Source organism: Mesocricetus auratus, unplaced genomic scaffold, assembly GCF_017639785.1.
Source record: "Mesocricetus auratus isolate SY011 unplaced genomic scaffold, BCM_Maur_2.0 Super-Scaffold_4256, whole genome shotgun sequence".
NCBI classification, from domain to species: Eukaryota; Metazoa; Chordata; class Mammalia; order Rodentia; family Cricetidae; genus Mesocricetus; species Mesocricetus auratus.
In genome coordinates this window covers 46,558,304-46,577,008 of record NW_024429182.1, presented here as the reverse complement: position 1 = coordinate 46,577,008, position 18,705 = coordinate 46,558,304, and the positions used below count along the sequence as shown (strand labels likewise).

The 18,705-nt window shown below is 39.6% G+C and overlaps 1 protein-coding gene across 1 annotated transcript; it reads left to right on the top strand.

Moving 5' to 3' along the window:
• Window positions 1-6,020: 6,020 nt before the first annotated feature.
• On the top strand, window positions 6,021-6,944 carry LOC106020991 (olfactory receptor 5B3-like). The gene has a single exon (XM_013112136.1). It carries the CDS (start codon window positions 6,021-6,023, stop codon window positions 6,942-6,944), a length of 924 nt encoding a protein of 307 aa, XP_012967590.1.
• The last annotated feature ends 11,761 nt before the right edge of the window (window positions 6,945-18,705 follow it).

Here is an 18,705-nt window from a genome sequence, read left to right as displayed (position 1 = left end):
CAATGTAATTTACCATATAAACAAGCTGAAAAAAGCCAGCATGATCATCACCAGGTAATGTTGGATCTCATAGAAATTGAGAATTGAATAGTGGGTACAAGGGATTATGGACAATAATGTGAAGGAGCATCAGCAAAGTCTGGACAGTAGTTATTTATTGTGAATAGCAGTTTTGATGGGCTATTACACAGCAGGATGACTATAGATAACAATGTGTTTCAGAAAAGAGAAACATTTTAATTTTTATCATGAAGATCCATCAGATCTTTAAGGAAAGATGTACTTATACTTATTTAAATATCAAAAGAATTTTTAATAAGTAAAACCATTATAATATATATCCTACTTATTAAGAAATTTGTTTTATTTTTTAAGATATAATAGTCATCTTGATCCCCACAGGCAAGTTAATTGCCTCTTTTGTAGGATAGGTGGATGCATGGGTTTCATATCCTCTGGAGGGAAATCTCTAGAGATTCTTATCTCAGGGTAATTATTTTAGTTTCCAACGTGTTACCCAAAGTGATACAGCATCATGTATTTTATAAGGGGTGCACTGTATACTATACTCCATTGGGCATCCTTTATTTGTCTGAATGGTAGCCATTGTGAGTACATAAAAGCCTTTCCTTGACCTGATGACTTGCTGCTAGGTTTCAACCATGGTGAGAGATGAGATCAAAGAAAAATGATATGTATTTTTTCAAAAACAATCTCTTCATGTGATGCTTTGTAGCCCTCTTTTATTTACAGACATAGTTTATGAATTGTGAGAGAAAAGTAATGTGCCTTTTGCAAATAAAAAGGTAAGTGAATCTTCCAAGGATACAGAAAGAATGCAAGATATATTCAAAATTTGACCTGTCTTTCTATTCTTCTCCCATTTTTTCCCTGAATTACAGAAGGTAGAATATTTTGACCCCTTCTGAGAGTGATTGATAGTATTCACTAAATAAAATAGAGCTTAATTTATGAAATAAAGTCACTTTATGAATTGAATCCTCTTTCTCTTCTAGCCAAGTGGCATGCCACTTACATGCTCTACAACTATTGAAGTGAGAAATAAAATTTTTTATTTAAATTAGAAACAAGTTTGCTTCACATGTTAATCCAAGTTCCCTCTCCCTCCCCTCTCCCCTGACCCCACCAAGCCCTCCTACCCCCAACCCAATCCCCACTCTGCTTCCCAAGGAGATCCTATGGGGTAATCTCCTAAGTCTGTCATATCATTGGGGGAGGGCCTAGGCTGAGAGAGCATCCCTCCAAATGGAATGGGCTCCCAAAGTCCATTCAGATGCCAGGGATAAATACTGATCTACTACCTGAGGCCCCATAGATTGCCGAGTCCTCCTCACTGACACCCAAATATAGGGGGTATGGATCAGTCCCATGTTGGCCTCTCAGTCATCAGTCTGGGGTCCATGTTCAGGTCAGCTGTTTTTGAGGATTTCACCAGCCTGGTCTTTACCCATTTGCTCATCTCTCCTCCCTCTTTGAAACTGGGTTCCAGGAGTTCAATTCTTCTATCAGTCACTAGATGAAATCTCTAGGATGGCATATAAGGTATTCATCAATCTCATTATTGGTGAAGGGCATTTAAGGTAGCCTCTTGACTATTGCTTAGATTGCCAGTTGTTATCATCCTTGTAGAACTCTTGAAATCTCCTCAAACCTATGATGACTCCATCTATTTTGGTATCTCTCATCCTCGTCTCCTCTGTTCTTCCCCCGACTCAACCTTCCTGCTCCCCATGTCCTCTTTCCCCTTTTATTCTCCCCCTCTCTTTCTTCCAGATCCCTCTCCTCTCCCTCTATGCTCCCAATCACCTCAGGAGATCCTGTCCCATCCCCCTTATCCAGGGTACCATGCATATCTATCTTAGGGTCCTCCCTGTTTTCTAGACTCTCTGGTGGTGGGATTGTAGGCTGGCCCTCCCCTGCTCCATGTCTAAAATCCATATTTGAGTGAATACATACTATGTTTGCCTTCTTGTGACTTGGTTACCTCACTCAGGATGGTGTCTCCTAGTTCCATCCATTTGCCTGCAAATTTTAAGATTCCATTTTTTCAGTTGAATAGTACTCCATTGTGTAAATGTACCATATTTTCTCTATCCATTCTTCAGTTGAGAGGCATCTAGTTTGCTTCCATGTTCTGACTATTGCAAATAATGCTGTTACGAACATAGTGGAACAGATGTCCTTGTTGTATGAATGTAAATCTTTTGGGTATATGCCTAAGAGTGGAATTACTGGATCTTGTCTTAGACTGATTCTCATTTTCCTGAGCAATCTCCACACTGATTTCCAAAGTGGACTGTGAGCTGGCACTCCCACCAGCAGTGAAGGAGTGTTCCCCTTTCTCCGCATCCTCACCAGCATAAACTGTCATTTGTGTTTTTGGTTTTAGCCATTCTGACAGGAGTAAGATGGTATCTCAGAGTGGCTAAGGATGTTGAGCACTTTCTTATGTATCTTTCAGCCATTTTAGTCTCCTCTATTGATAATTTTCTATTTATTTCTGCATCCCATTTTTTATTGGGTCCTTTCGTGTTTTGGAGACTTGCTTCTTGAGTTCTTTGTAAATTTTGGAGATCAACCCTCTGTCAGATGTGGGGCCAATGAATATCTTTTCCCATTCTGTAGGCTGGCATTTTGTCTTGTTGATTGTGTCTTTTGCCTTACAGAAGCTTCTCAGTTTGAGGAGGTCCCAATTATTAATTGTTGATCTCATTTTCTGTGCTACTGGTATTATGTTCAGGAAGCGGTCCATGTAATACTTGTGGGGAACCTCTCTCTACTCTGGGTTGTATGAAGATAGAAAGAGATGATTTCAAAAGACTTCTTAGTAAACAGATGAAACTGGAGGGTATATGTTAAAATTCCATCACTTTACAAGTCATGGCTGATATAATACAGTAATAAAAATTATATTTTGTTTGATGAGGAAATGACTATGTTGTGAACTATATGGTTGCATTTCACTGTAGGTTTGAAACACACACACACACACACACACACACACACACACACACACACACACAGTCCAAACCCAGATAATTAATCATCCTGACTATTTTTCATACTACCTCTATAATGTTAAAACTATACATAGTTTCTCAAATTCTTGCTTCCCTTACTGATAAAAGAAAAATGATTATGCTACCTATCTCACTCCTACAATATCCAATATCTAAGAGTCACAACATAATATCTTTGAGGCCTAGGTGGATGAGCTAAAATTCCCACAAACTTATGACAAGGAAGACAGTAGTTAGGAAATATTTCTCCTCCAAAGGCTATAATACAAATAAGGAAATATTAAATATGATTACTACACTATAAACGTTCAAGTCAATATTTTAGAAGACAGATGGAATGTGCCAACACAACTGGTATAAGTATGAAGTGCCAGTTCAGGTACCCTCTCCATTATCGCTAGGAGTCTTAGCTGGGGTCATCTTTGTGGATTCCTGGGAGTTTGTTTAGAATCAGGTTTCTCCCTAAACCCATAGTGGTTCCCTCTATTAAGATTTCTCATTCTTTGCTCTCCTTCCATGTCCCTATCCCAAATCATGTTATCCTCCTCTGTTTCCATCAACCCTCCCTCAATCCCCATACCCCAGTTTACTCAGGAGATCTTATCTTTTTACCCTTATCTGGGGTATCCATGCATGGATCTTTTACATGTACCTCTTAGGGTCTTCCTTGTAACCTAGCTTCTCAGGGTTATGGACTGTAGCCTGGTTATCCTTTTCTTCATGTCTAATATCCACTCATGATTGAGTACATTCTGTGTTTGTCTTTCTGGACATTGGTTACCTCACTCAGGATGTTTTTTCTAGTTCCATTCATTTGCCTGCAAATTTCAAGAAGTCATTGTTTTTGTACCACTGAGTAAAACTCCCAGAATCCAGTCAAAGAGAGGGAGGAGTGATTATATGAGCAGAGGGATCAAGATCATGATGGGGAAAACCACAGAAACAGTTGACCCAACCTAGTGGGAGCTCACTGACTCTGGACCGATAGCTGAAGAACCTACATGGGACTGAACTAGACCGTCTGAATGTAGGTGACAGTTCTGTGACTTGGGCAATCTGTTAGACCACTAGTAGTAGGACCATGATTTATCCCTAGCTCATGAATTGACTTTTTGGAACCATTTTCTATGTAGGGATACCTTGATTAACCTTGATATAGGGGGAAGAGACTTGTTCCTGCCTCAACTTGATATTCTAGACTTTGTTTGTTCCCCATGGGAGGCCTTTCCCTTACTGAGGAGTGGATGTGGGTTTGATGGGTGGAAGGTGAGGGGTGGGAGTAGTAGAGGGAGTGGGAATTGTGGTTGGTATATAAAATGAAAAAACCTTTAAATAAATAAAATTTTCAAAAAGAACTATATGTAGCCAATAATGTGGGACTTTTCAACCCTTAGTCTCTATATTAGACTGTGATATAAATGTAATGAAGGAAAAATGAGTATTAAGAGTGATTAACTCTTTTGCCAAGATGAAAATGAAAATTTCATGGAAGAAAGAAAATTTTCAAAACCAATTTCTCAGACTGAATTACAGAAGCAGCAGTTGTATATATTAGGTAAGGAAAGAAATGCTGGCGGTGTAGACACACACTGACACCAGTGTCTAAGAAAAGGTAAATTAGGCAGGGAAATGTCAACACTTCACACATGACAAATGAAGTTCTGCATTATCAGTACTGACCTTTGTCAAAACATGTTGTCCATTGTCCTGTTTTAATAAATGTGAAATACTATGTGACCCATAGTATATATATACTACCATATTTTTTCCGAGAATATTAATGGAAAGCAGGCCTTATTTATAATTTAATTTTTCATATGGAAGTATGTTGTTAAGAGACAAATGACATACAGCTGGTGAAAGAATCTGAATTCTGTGCTACACATAACTGGGGATACACATCCCTTAGAGTTGCCTCTGCTGCTTGAACTTACCCTCATAATTCTCCAGTTTTCTCACAATTTGTTCATTCCTTGAGATTTGACAAGATTTTGTAGTTAAGCTCATCTTTAATCTCTTTTTATAATTGTAGATATGCATGGATATGCAGGTAATACTAACCATGAGATAGTTCACAAAATGATACAAGTCAAGTAAAGATCATAAGTTAAATATTGGCCATTTTATCATTTAAAGAGGGATTGTTTCACACTTCAGGATTCTATTTGCTTAATTTTTCCTTCACTGACTGTTAAAAATATTTTGGGCCAGGCGTTGGTGGCGCACGCCTTTAATCCCAGCACTCAGGAGGCAGAGGCAGGCGGATCTCTGTGAGTTCGAGACCAGCCTGGACTACCAAGCGAGTTCCAAGACAGCCTCCAAAGCTACAGAGAAACCCTGTCTCGAAAAACCAAAAACAAATTTTGAAGAGCATTTAAAACTATTTAAGAATTCAGTTAATTGGAATTAAAGTTTAAATTTTATTTTACTTAAATCTATTTTAGACTTATTTAGAAATTATTCAGCCTGTTAAATCTTCACATGGTTACTGGGACAAGATTATAACTAAGGGTTATATCAGTATCAGAGAATTACTCACTTTGTTCTGTTTATTAATTTATAGAAACTGTAACAAGTAACAAAATTGAGATGCTATTGAGAGCACAAAGCATCTACAGCAATTTTTATAGGTAAGCATATGGAAGTGTCAGGTTTTTCCGTACCTAGAAAAAACATGAACTGTCAAAATACATTCATTCACACTGAACATTTTCATTAAACATTAGATTGTCTATATGTCTGTTTGAAAACTGATAAATTGTTAAAATTATATACATGATTCAGATTTGATACTGTGAAATGCAATTAATACTTTTAATTTGGCTTTCAAGTTTGCACATTCTTTTGGAAAATCTTGAGGTAAAATTTATAGCTACGAAGACAGAGTACATATTGTCTGCTTACCTTCTGATTTGTATTTTGTTTCTTTATCCCATTACTCCACACTGTTTTTTTCCAATGCTGCAGAGATTCTATAACATGATGAACAAGACTGAAGTGACACACTTCCTCCTGTTGGGACTCACTGATAACCCAAGTCTACAGCTTCCCCTCTTCATCACCTTCCTGCTTATCTACACAGTAACTCTTGTGGGGAATGTTGGAATGATCCTGCTGATTCTCATGGACTCACGGCTCCATACTCCCATGTACTTTTTTCTAGGTAACCTGTCTCTGGTGGATTTTTGTTACTCTTCAGCAGTTACTCCTAAAGTCATGGCTGGTTTTCTTGTAGGAGACAAGGTCATTTCCTACAATGACTGTGCTGCTCAGATGTTCTTTTTTGCAGCCTTTGTTACTGTGGAAAATTACCTGTTGGCATCAATGGCCTATGATCGCTATGCAGCAGTATGTAAGCCCTTACACTATGCCACCACCATGACTACAAGTGTATGCACCTGGCTGATCGTTGGCTCTTATGTGATTGGTTTCCTGAATGCCTCCATACACATTGGAGACACATTCTGTCTCTCTTTCTGTGATTCTAATGTGGTCCATCACTTTTTCTGTGATATCCCAGCAGTCGTGGTTCTCTCTTGTTCTGATAGACAGGTCAGTGAGATGATTCTTGTCTATATAGTGAGCTTCCACATATTCTTTGCCGTCATAGTTATTTGGATATCTTACGTATTCATTTTTGTCACCATCCTGAAGATGCAGTCAGCTGCAGGACATCACAAGGCTGTGTCCACCTGTGCCTCCCACTTCACTGCAGTCTCCATTTTCTATGGAACTGCTATTTTTATGTATGTTCAGCCCAGTTCTATTCACGCCATGGACACTGACAAAATTGCCTCTGTGTTCTACACCATGGTCATTCCCATGCTAAACCCTCTGGTCTACAGCCTGAGAAACAAAGAGGTGAAGGATGCATTCAAAAAAATTGTTCTGGAGGCAAAATGATCTTTTTGACTCTGATTTATCATTTCAGAGATTCATGATGCTTGGATACATTCTTTTCAACTATTATCTAGTTATTGAATTATAATTAAACTCCACCTTTTATGCAACATCCAGGAATCATTGTTTTACAAAAGCAAACAAAGAAAATAAAATAGGAAAAGTGTATCCAAAAACACATACATGAAAGAGAATCTGTAAAACACCTCAGGTGATATTTGCATAAACATTCAGCCAGGGTATTGATGAATTCACTACATTGTCCAGGCATCTCCAAGTAACGTGTTAATGCAAAACACATACATGCAGAAATAAACATCCGAACAGAAAGTATGCTTGTGGGAAACCTATAATGAAAGACATTAAGGGATGTGGGTTATTTTTCAGATTTAAATGGAACATGGCTTCTCTGAAGGTTGATATTATTTGTTAATTTCACTGGATTTACATTTACTCAGGTAAACAATAAGACATTTGTATACTCATGTCTGAGCATGGTTTTCTAGAATGGCTTATACTTGCAGCAGTAGATTTGTAAAGATATTTTTCTCATCAAAGTTTTTCGTCACCATCTCATCCATTGTTGGCTCTGCTGATAAGAACAGAAATCAGACAAAGGGCCAGTTCTTCCTGTCATTGTCTTTGTAGGTGGTTCTCTCCTTTTAACTCTCCTCCTCTTCCATTCTCTCCCCCTCCTATCATCTTCCTTTTCTCCTTTCTTCCTTCCCTCTCAACATTCCCTCTTCCCTTCTTTCCCCTCCTTTTAACTGAAACATATATACATACATACATATATATATATATATATATATATATATATATATGCTTTTTTTACTCTTTTATATGAGGACTTCTCTCTAAGCTCCAGGATTTAAGTTAGCAATTTCACTCTCCCCTTTCTTAGCATGCTGAATTCAGTCAATTAACTACTTTTTTAAATTTATTCCTTAAACTTGTGTCAATATATTAGCTTTTTAAAGGGTTTTTACACCCCTCACTATCTCATGAAACCATAATACATGTCCTGCTTCATAAACATGTGTGTGAACATACATGCACTTTTATGTGATTTTTTTCCCCACTGGAGTACACAGAAAAAAGTTCAGATGTATTTATTGCTGATAATTTATTTTTAATTTGATATAATGATGTAAATTTTGCAAATCATTTAATTATTTCACTGACATTCTAGGAGTCCAGTTTCAGAAGAATCATTGTTAAATGACAGTGTGTGTTTTTTTTTATATATTTTACTGATAGACGAACTATTCTGATATCTCCTATGGATTAGTACTCCTGCTTGATCATGTCCTTTTATACAGCCAATAGATTCATGCTTTAATTTTCAGAAGGATAACTTGTCAGTGTAAACACAAACATAATAAAGTTTTGAAAATAATCTTGTTATCTATTACTACATATTCTAGACTATTTTAAAACATTGTAAAATTTATTCTTTGGGAATTTCACATCATGAACTTCAATCCTTCTGATTTCCCAGTCCCTCCATATCCACCCCTTTCTCCTGTAGCATGTTCTCCATAGGAAAATTTAAGAACCACTTTACTTCTCCATCCTTCCTACCTCTCCAAAATCTCTTCATTAATCTTAGTGTCATTGGGAACTGCATTGTATCACATAGTATATTCTTTATTGCTTTACTTGTAAATGTTCATTGCAATGAATTGTTGGTCTGGTTCATGGCCTCTGGCTTCTGGTACACAATCAACACTGGACCCTTACTGAAATTCCTCCTCGATGTCTTGCCATTGCCCAAATCATGGAGATCCTGTAGCCATAGTTCTGTAGGTCTAGTCCCTTCACCCCCTCTAGTAGATCATGGATGGGGTGGTTCCTGGGGTGGGACAACTTAAATCCCTGGATGTGCATCTGGTTGGTAGCTGATTTGGCCAGTCTGGGCTGCTGGGGCTGCTTCCTCAAGCGAGGGGTGGAACCAGCTATTACACACCAATGCCATCAGGGCCAGCTCTACAATTCCTGTAGTGAGGGGTGGGGCTATCTCTCCTGTGTGTGGGTCCAGTTATTCCATGAGGGACAAGGCCCATTCTTCTGCTGCAGGGGTCAGTGAGAGGCAGGACCAGCATAGGGTGGTGCTAGCTCAGCATGGGCCTCAGATTTCCAGACTACTTGGTTCCTATGATCCCCTATAGCATCATGTTCCTTGAAGATGAGTACAGACCCCAGCTGCATCAGGACCATGGACGACACATGGTTCTAGGCTACAGCTCTGGCCTGGATGTTACCATGGCCCCAGTAGCTGCCCACATCACCCAGGTTAGCCTCAGTGGCAGCATGGACCTAACATACCAACATAGTCTCTGGTAGCTGACTAGATCCCAGGTATCTGCCTATGGCTGGTTTTCATTGTCCTGGGTATGAGAATCAAGACAGACTGTGGATTAATTCAGTCATCACTGGGGCTTGATAATCCAAATGGACTCAGGGCTGTCTTTCACCCTCCTGGACCTTGAGGAACAAGACCTACCTCTGGCTGTTTGTGAGAAGATGCAGGCAGACAGTGGATGCATTCAGACAACCCAGAGCCCTGACAACCCAGGTGGGCCTGTGGCAGTCTTTTATATTTCTGGAGAGTGAGGACCCAGGCAGGCCTGGGTATGTATTTACCCAGCCCAGGGAAGTGAGGACACAGGCTTGCTTGTGGCCTTCACTCACTTTGGCTGTGAGAACTTAGATAGGCCTGTGGATATCTTCAGCCAGTCTAAGGTGGTGATGACAAAGGCTTTCCTCTGGCTACTTTCACTCACATGGGTCTTGACATCCCAGGCAGGCATGTGACTGCCTTTCTATGTACTGGGTGTGAGAACCTAGGCTGGTCTGTGGTTGGTCATGAAGACCTGGTCAGTCCTGTAGATGTCTTTCACATACCTGGGTTGTCCTCACAACACAGGAGGGCATATTTGTGTCCTCAGTCAACCCAGAGTCCTGAGTACCAAGGCCAACATGTAGCTGTTGTCTTTCACCTACCTAAGCCTTGAGGACCCAGGCAGACTATGGATGTCTTCAGCCAGTGTGGGTCCATGGTGACCCCGGAGGGTCTGTGGCTATCTTTCATCCATCAGGGCCTTGAGGATACAAGTAGGCTTGTAGATATATTCAACCAGCCCTAGGCCATGAGGACCTGGAAGGCTTGTGTCTTTCACTATCTTGAGTATTGAGGACCCAGGTAGATTGTGGATACATTCAGTCAGCCCTGGGATGTAACAACCCAGGTGAGCCTGTGTCTGTCTATCAACTTCTTGGGCCTATGGTTGTCTTCAGCCAGGCCAGGGCCATGATGACTCAGGTGTGCCGCTGGCTATGTTTCACCTGTCTGGGTCTCAAGGAACCAGGGTGGCCTGTAGCTATCTTTCACGGTCCTGCATGTGAAGACCAGGTAGACTATGTGTATTCAGTTATCCCAGGGCTGTGACAACCAAAGAGGGCCTGTGACTGACTTTTACTCACCTGGGCCTTGAAGACATGGATGGGCCTATAGATATCTTCAGTCATCCCCAGGCCAAGAGGACCAGGCATGTCTCTGGCTGTGTTTCATCCTCCTGGGCCATGAGGATCCAGGTGAGCCTGAGGCTGTCTTTCACCTGCCTGGGCCTTGAGGATCCATGAAGGCCTATGGTAGTCTTTCATCCACCTGGGCAATGAGGATCCAGGCAGGCCTCTGAATGTCTCCATACAGCTTGGGGATGTGAAAACCCAGGTAATCCTGTGGTTGTCTTTCATGCCTAGAAGGGCCTGTGTATATCCTCAGATAGTCAAGGGCAGTGAGGATCAAGGTGGGCCTGTGGCTGCCTTTTACCCACTTAGCCTGTGAGAACTTAGGCAGGTCCATGGACATCTTCAGTCAGCCTGGAGCCATGATAATTCATACTTGCTTTTAGCTGTCTTTCATCTGCCTGGGCCTTGGGGATGTGGGGAACCCAGGCTGGCCTCTGTTTTTCTTCAGCAAGCCCTCATCCAAGAAGATCCAAGCAGGTCTCTGGTTGTCTTTCACCCAAGTATGTCATGGAATCTAGGTGTGTCCTGTGGCTGCCTTTTACATACCTGGGCCATGGTGACACATACATGCCTCTGGTTGTTTTTCACCTACCTGGATCTTGAGGAATCACATGGGACTGTGGTTGTATTTCACTGTCCTGGATGTGAGAATCCAGGTAAAAAGACAGCCCAGCCCTATGACAGTGCAGATGTGCCTGTGGCTACCTTTCACCTGCCTTAGCCTTGAGGACCATTGAGGGCATGTGGCTGTCTTTCACCTACTGGGGAAGTGAGAACCCAGGTATGTAGATGAAATTTCTTTCCCACCTGGCCCTTCTGCTTATTAGCCTCAAATAAGCATACAGAGACATATTAATTATAAACTGTTTGGTTGATGGCTCAGGCTTCCTATAGCTAGCTCTCTCTTAATTATTAACTCATTTCTATTAATCTACACATTTCTACATGGTCTTATCTTACTGGATAAAGGTCTGGACCTGTTATTCCTCCCTCAGTTGCATGACATCTCCTCTGCAATTCACTCTCTCCTTCCTCTACCCAACATTCTCCACTGGTAGCTCTGCCAATACTTCCTGCCTGTCTACTGGACAATCAGCGTTTTATTCATCAATCAATAAGAGAAATATATATATACAGAAGAACATCCCCATCACAGACAGCCCCATGGCTTTCATCTAACTGTTCCTTGAGGACTCATCAGGGTCTCTGACTGTTCTTTACCTACCTGGCCAATGAGGACCCAGGTAGACCTGTGGCTGTCTTTCACCAGCTTGGACTGTGAAGACCCAGGCAGACCTGTAGATGTCGTCAGCTAACTCTGAACTTTGATTACAAAGGCATGCTTGTGCCTGTCTTTTCTGCCCAAGGTATGAGGACCTGGGAAGATTATGTATGTATTCAGCTAGCCAGAGCTGTGATGACCCAGGTGTGCCTGTGGCAATTTCTCACCTGCCTGGGTCATTAGAATCCAGGCCTTCTTGTGGCTTTCTTTCATCTGTCTGGATTACAAGGACCCAGGCATGCCTGTGAATATCTTCAACTGTCCTGGAACTTTGTGGACTCAGGTGGTCTTGTGGCTGTCTCTTATCTGCTAGAGCTGTGCGGACCCTAGCAGATCCATGGATGTTTTCTGACAGCCCAGGACCTTGAAACTCAGGTGGACCTATGAACATTTTTCACCCACCTGGACCATGAGGACCCAGGCAGACTTGTGACTGTCTTTCACCCACATGTGCTGTGAGAGTCCAACCATTACTCTGGATGTTTTCAGCCATCCTATGTCTAAGATGACTTAGGTGGGCCTTTGACTTTCTTTCACCTGCCAGTGAAATGAAGAGCTAGTCTGGCTTGTGGGTGTCTTCTGCAAGACTGGGCTGTGAGGACCCTGGTAGTCCTATGACTGTCTTTCGCCTACCTGTACTATAGTATTCTATACTCCTTTTAATAAAGAATGGTAATGTGTACTTTCTTTTCTGAAAATACTGGCAATCCTTTTCTACATTACTTGAGTTGCATTCTCTCTCGTCTTATCCCCAGTGTTATCATTGCTTGTTCTTTATATTTACAATTGTGATCTTACCTTAGGACTTTTCCCTTCCTTTTAAGAATGGCTATCATTCCTTTCAGACCTTTTTCAAATGTGACTTGTTACTGTAAGGGTGCAAGAATTGTTGAAGAAGACCCAAGACTCAAATAGTATATAAAAGCAAAGAGCATTTATTCTAGCACAAGGGAGTCTAGCATTTATACAAAATTGTGACCTCCAAAGGAGTATGCAGGATCCTTTTAAGTTCAGCTAAGGGAATTCTAGGAGCAGTTAGATCATCTCAAACACAATTGGTTAAAGAGGGTTTAGCTACATTAATACATTTTTAATTGGCTGTGGTTATGGTTTTACTGTTTTGTAACATACTTGGCAAAACAAGGTATTAGAGAGGTTATAGGAATTGTTCATTTTGATCACTGCCTTGAGATACTGTGGTAGCTGTCTGAGGCCTGGTACATGCTATCTTCCTCATCTTTGTCTATGTGCTGTCTCCCTCATTGTGTTTTCAGGAAACTGAAACTCAGACCCAATTATAAAATGGGGGATGTGGAATATTCCCTTACAGTATTTGGATATGTGTCCCTGTGATTGTTATATTTTCTTAGAATTTGTCAAATGCAAATGGACTAGACATTGTTGACAAACTTATTCCCTGTGCATATTGTATATACTTATTGTATATAGTTTTTCTTATATTAATAGTTTTTATGTGTTAGACATACATGGGAAATGTGGTGATATATTTTTTATGATTTTTTTATAGCTTGCTTGAGGACTAAAGAAGCATAGTCAGCCTCAAGCTGCAGAGATCAGGTAGTGGTAATACACAACTTTAGTAGCACAGCTCAGAATTAAGAGGTAGACAGATTTCTGTTAGTTCAAGGGACCATGACCTATACAAGAGTGAAGAGTAACAGAGTTCATGCCTTTGATTCCAGTACCTGGGGTCACACACCTTTAGTCCCAGCATTGGGGAGATGTTTAAGACAGAAACATGGTCTTAGAGCTGGGATTCATTCTCCAGCCACACAGAGGATAGGAAGGATAGAAAGATAATTCGTTCTCCAGACAAATTGAGGATAGGAAGACACTGAAGTCTCAGGATTCTCCAACCACACTGAGGAGAGGCAACATTCTGAGGTTTCGTAGAGCCAGTATTGCCTTTCAGTATGACACAGAATAGGAGCTAGTGGACAGCTACTTTGCTTTTCTGATCTTCACTTTGAAGTTTGAACCCCAGTATTTATCTCTGGGTCTTTTATTTATTGTGTTACACTTTGCTGCTTAAGCATTTATGATTTCTGTACTGACATGTCCCACTGAATGCCTCATCATCCTGTGCATTTTTACAAAAATTTTCATCATAGTCCATTTTGAGTTTATTTGAATTTTTGTAGATATTTACATATTGAGTGATACCTCATTTGCATATTAATCTTATTGATTATATCAATTGCTGTCATTCCAAGATTACACAAATGAAAAGTGAGTAGTTGTGTATGCTTTGTGTGCATATGTTTATGTTTGTCTGTGTTTTTGTTTAGACAGATATCATAAAGACAGAGAGTCAGAAACAAGGAGACACATGTTGTTTGGAATTAATTCCATGCACGAATGGTTGAAAAATCCACTTAGAAATTATTGCACCATTAATATTTAATAAAAAACCCCAATCAGCATAAGTGTCAGCTCTCAAATATTCCCTCATCTGTCTTCAAAGATGGTTGTTGTCTTTTTTAAATCTTCAACTTTTCTCACTGTTTAAGGCTTCCATGTTTTGTGATGGGAAATTCTCCCTTATCCTTTCTAAGAATCTTTACTCCATGGCTGTAACAAGTTGTGTATTTCTTGAGGTTCTGTGACACTATATTTTACCTATTGTTTCATTGTTGTGTGTGTGTGTGTGTGTGTGTGTGTGTGTGTGTGTGTGTGTATGTATGCATGTTTCTCTATATTTATCTTTCCTAACTTGTATATATTTTTGGGTGGAAAAGGTACATTCCTTTAACAAATTTGAATTTTAGAACATATTTAAAAATTCCTATGATAGCCAGGTGGTGGTAGCACATGCCTTCAATCCTAGTACTCAAGAGGCAGTTCCAGGATAGTCTCCAAAGGCACAGAGAAACCCTGTATTGAAAACAAACCCAAAAAAATAAATTCCTATGATAATGTGTCGTTAAAATCATGAATCTATCACTTGTTCCAAAATTTCATTATTAGGATTGAAGTAAGATGGTAACACTGTAGGTGTTAAAGAAGAAAAGTATTTTCTGAGGAAGGAGCATTGTTGGGGGAAGGAAAGGTGCCAGCATAAAGTGGTATAAGGAGATAAAATAATGGCCTAGGGAGGTGAACCACATAACAAGCACACAAACAAACAAACAAACAAAAAACCAAAACCAAAGGTATAAAAATGCCATAATGAAAAGTCCATCACTTTGCATACTGGTTTGTTTGTTTGTTTTCTCTCTCTTTTTTGATTCAAGTTAGAAACAAGCTTGTTTTACATAACAAACCCAGTTCCCCATCCCCTGTCCTCCCCTGCCTCCCACGAACTACTCCCTATCCCATCCCCTTTTTGCTCCCCAGGGTGGGTGAGGCCTTCCATAGTGGATCTTCAAAGTCTGTCATATCATTTGGAGCAGGGCCTAGACTCTCCATGTTTATCTAGGCTGAGAGAGTATTTCTGTATTTGGAATGGGCTTCCAAAGTCCATTCATATACTAGGAATACATGCTGATCCACTACCAGAGGCCCCATAGATTGCCGAGGCCTCCTCACTGACTCCCACATTCAGGCTGTCTGGATCAGTCTTATGCTGGTTTCCCAGCTATCAGCCTGGGATCTATGAGATCCCCCTTGTTCAGGTCACCTGTTTCTATGGGATTTTCTAGCCTGATCTTGATCCCTTTGCTCATCACTCCTCCCTCTCTGCAACTGGATTCCAGGAGTTCACTTCAGTGTGGGTGTCTGCTTTTGCTTCCATCAGCTACTGGATGAAGGTTCTAGGATGGCATGTAATGCAGTTATCTGAAATGAGATTCTTTCTGCCAGTCTGGCCCCTGAGCTACATCAGTCCCAAATGAACATGCAGGACACTATATTAATTATGAAGCTGTTGGCTATTTGTTATGGTTTCTTAATGGCTAGCTCTGACTTAATATTAACCCATAATTACTAACATATTTTTATAAGGTCTATCTTACCAAGAATGCCAGACTTGTGTTCTCCCCTCCCAGGATCACATGAGGAACTCTCCTCTCTTGACTACATTTCTCAGAATCCTCCTTGACTCTTAGTCCCACCTATCTTGCTTCCCTATTGGCCAATAGTGCTTTATTTATCAACCAACAAGGCAACATATACACACAAGGACTTCCCCATCGGTTACTAATCTCATTGTTGGGGAAAGGAATTTAAGGTAGCCTCTCCATTATTGCTTAGATTCTTAGTTGGGTTCATCCTTGTACATCTCTGGAGATTTTCCTAGTGCCAGATTTCTCTTTAAATCTATAATGACTACCTCTATTATGGTATCTCTTTCCTTGCTTTTATATATTCTTCCCCCAACTCAAGCTTCCTGGTCCTTCATGTCCTCCTCTCCTCTCCTCTTGTCTCCTTTTCTTTCTCCTAACTCCCTCTCCCCACCCCCAATGCTCCCAATTTATTCAGGAGATCTTGTCCCTTTCCCCTTCTCTAGAGGGCAATGTATGTCTCTCTTAGGGTCCTCCTTGTTGCTTAGATTCTCTGGCAGTATGGCTTGTAGGCTGGTAATCCTTTGCTTTATGTATAATATCCATATATGAGTGAGTACATACCATGTTTGTCTTTTTGTGACTGGATTACCTCATTCAGCATGGTTTCTCCTAGTTCCATTCAATTGCCTGCAAATTTCAAGAATCTGTTGTTTTATTTTTCCCCACTGAGAAGTACTCCATTGTGTAAATGTACCACATTTTCTTTATCCATTCTTCAGTTGAGGGGCATGTAGGTCTTCCTGGTTCTGGCTATTACAAATAATGCTCCTATGAACATAGTTGAACAGATATCCTTGTTGTATGAATGTTGCACACTGGTTTAAATTACAATAGAAATTGTGGTCAGGATTTATGGTATGAGAAAAGAATCTATATTCTATAAAAATAAAATAAAATACTCATTGAAACTATTTGCTAAGAATATTTCTTGATGTATGCTATAGAATGTTCCCAAATGATCATAAAACAATAGAATCATTACACATTATAAATTTCAAAACCAACTGAGAAAAGATGTGTACATAATAAAGTAACCAATGTGATTCTCACGGGTCATTTACTCCTTCCACACAATGTAGAGCAGAAACTGCAGGTAGACTCCTGAGGAAAGTCTCCAGAGCTTGCCAGTTCTGTATAATTTGCTCAAGATCTGCATACAGGAGCTTCTTTATCACAAATACAATTCCATACCACAGTTTTGAAGGGATAAATTTCATGCCATACTTAGTTGGTCAATGTTTTTATTTCAGTTGTAATAAGTAATTACAAAGTTTTCTGACAAGAGGATTAGCTAGGATTCTCAACCATGGTGAGAGAAAATATACAAAGATAAATATTACAGTGATAAACTTTTAAATTCAAAATAAGCATTAGACTGATATTCTTTTAAATTTTTAACTTTGTCTTGAGATTTTCAGTGATGTCTCATAATTAGTATTACAGCTAAAATCCCCAATGTGGCAGGTGTGACATTACCTATAAAGAAGAGCAAAATTATGATTAGCTAGGATATTGATGCATGTTAATTATCATTCTTCTATTTTTTCTGCAGATATCTGAGAATTTGTTGAATACTATTAACAGAGCATATGCCTGTAATCCCATGTATGTCACAGTCCACAACTGGACTTAATGGCAGACTGAGTGATCTTGGTAAGTAAATTTTCATCCTCAAGACAACTGGTAAGGATGAATATACAGTAAGAAGTATAATTCATGTCATTCCAGGAGCATGCAACTACTGAAAAGTGACAATACTGTTTCCCATAGTTGATAAAACAAGTCCTAACTAGGATATTCACCATAGATAAAAGGAAATTATTCTTGTTTAAAACATAAAATTGCCCTGAAGGAGTAAACAGAGTGAAACTTTGTTTAGTCATTTACTTTTAATTATATAATTGAGATAAGATAGCAAATGCAATCTGTTTAAATCAGTTTTTGGCAGGTGATAAAGGTGGGATTGCCAAACTTTATTGAGTTCAGAAGTTAACTGGAAGATATATTTATTTGTTGTTCATTTATTTAATTACTAAAGAATTAGTGTGCCTATGAACAAAACATTTTTCTTTCTAAAATTTTTCATGCAGTATATTTTGATCATCTTTTTCTCCTCCTCTAACTCCTCCTAGATCCATTTCTACCCCCAAATGTATATCTTCCCTGTTTCTATTTCCCTCTCAAAAAACCTCATATAATGAAAACCAAACCAATAAAAGAAAACACCAAAAGCATAAACAGTTGCCAAAAAATACCCCCTGATTTACAAAAAGCTCACAAAAAACCATGAAGTTAATTTTCTGTAAGCCAACTCCTGGTTTATATACCCAGTAAGACTGTATTGGAAAAATAAGATTTTATCTTTTCCAGTGTGTATCATTTATAGGTAGCTTCTTGGTTACAAGTCAGACTCTGTGTCCACTTTCCCCTCTCCATGTTGAGGCCCCATCTAGCTTGAACTTATGGATCCTGTCATAGTCTCTGTGAGATCATATCTATATCTGTCCTGTTGTGTCTGGAAGACACTGCTTTCTTGAAGTCATTTATCCCCTCTAGCTTACAATCTTTCCACATTCTCTACCACATAGTTTCTTGAGCCCTGTCAGGAAGTTTGCTGGGTACATCTTATTTAACACTAGGTGCTCCAAGGTCTTTCACTCTTTGCACACTGATAGACACCCTCCCTTTTAAATTGCATGTACTCTTCATAAAATCTTTTTAGATTTAGTAGCATGGGACCATATATGTAGCTAAAACATTAAACTGGCATTCAAAGTCCAGACATTTACAGAGAATCTTTTCAAAGAAGTTGTTACTACAATGATTGTCTACATCTTTTATTTATATGTATCAATTTCATGTTCATTATCATATTATTTTTCTTTCTAATTGTCAGATAACATCTGTAGGCTGTGAGATAACA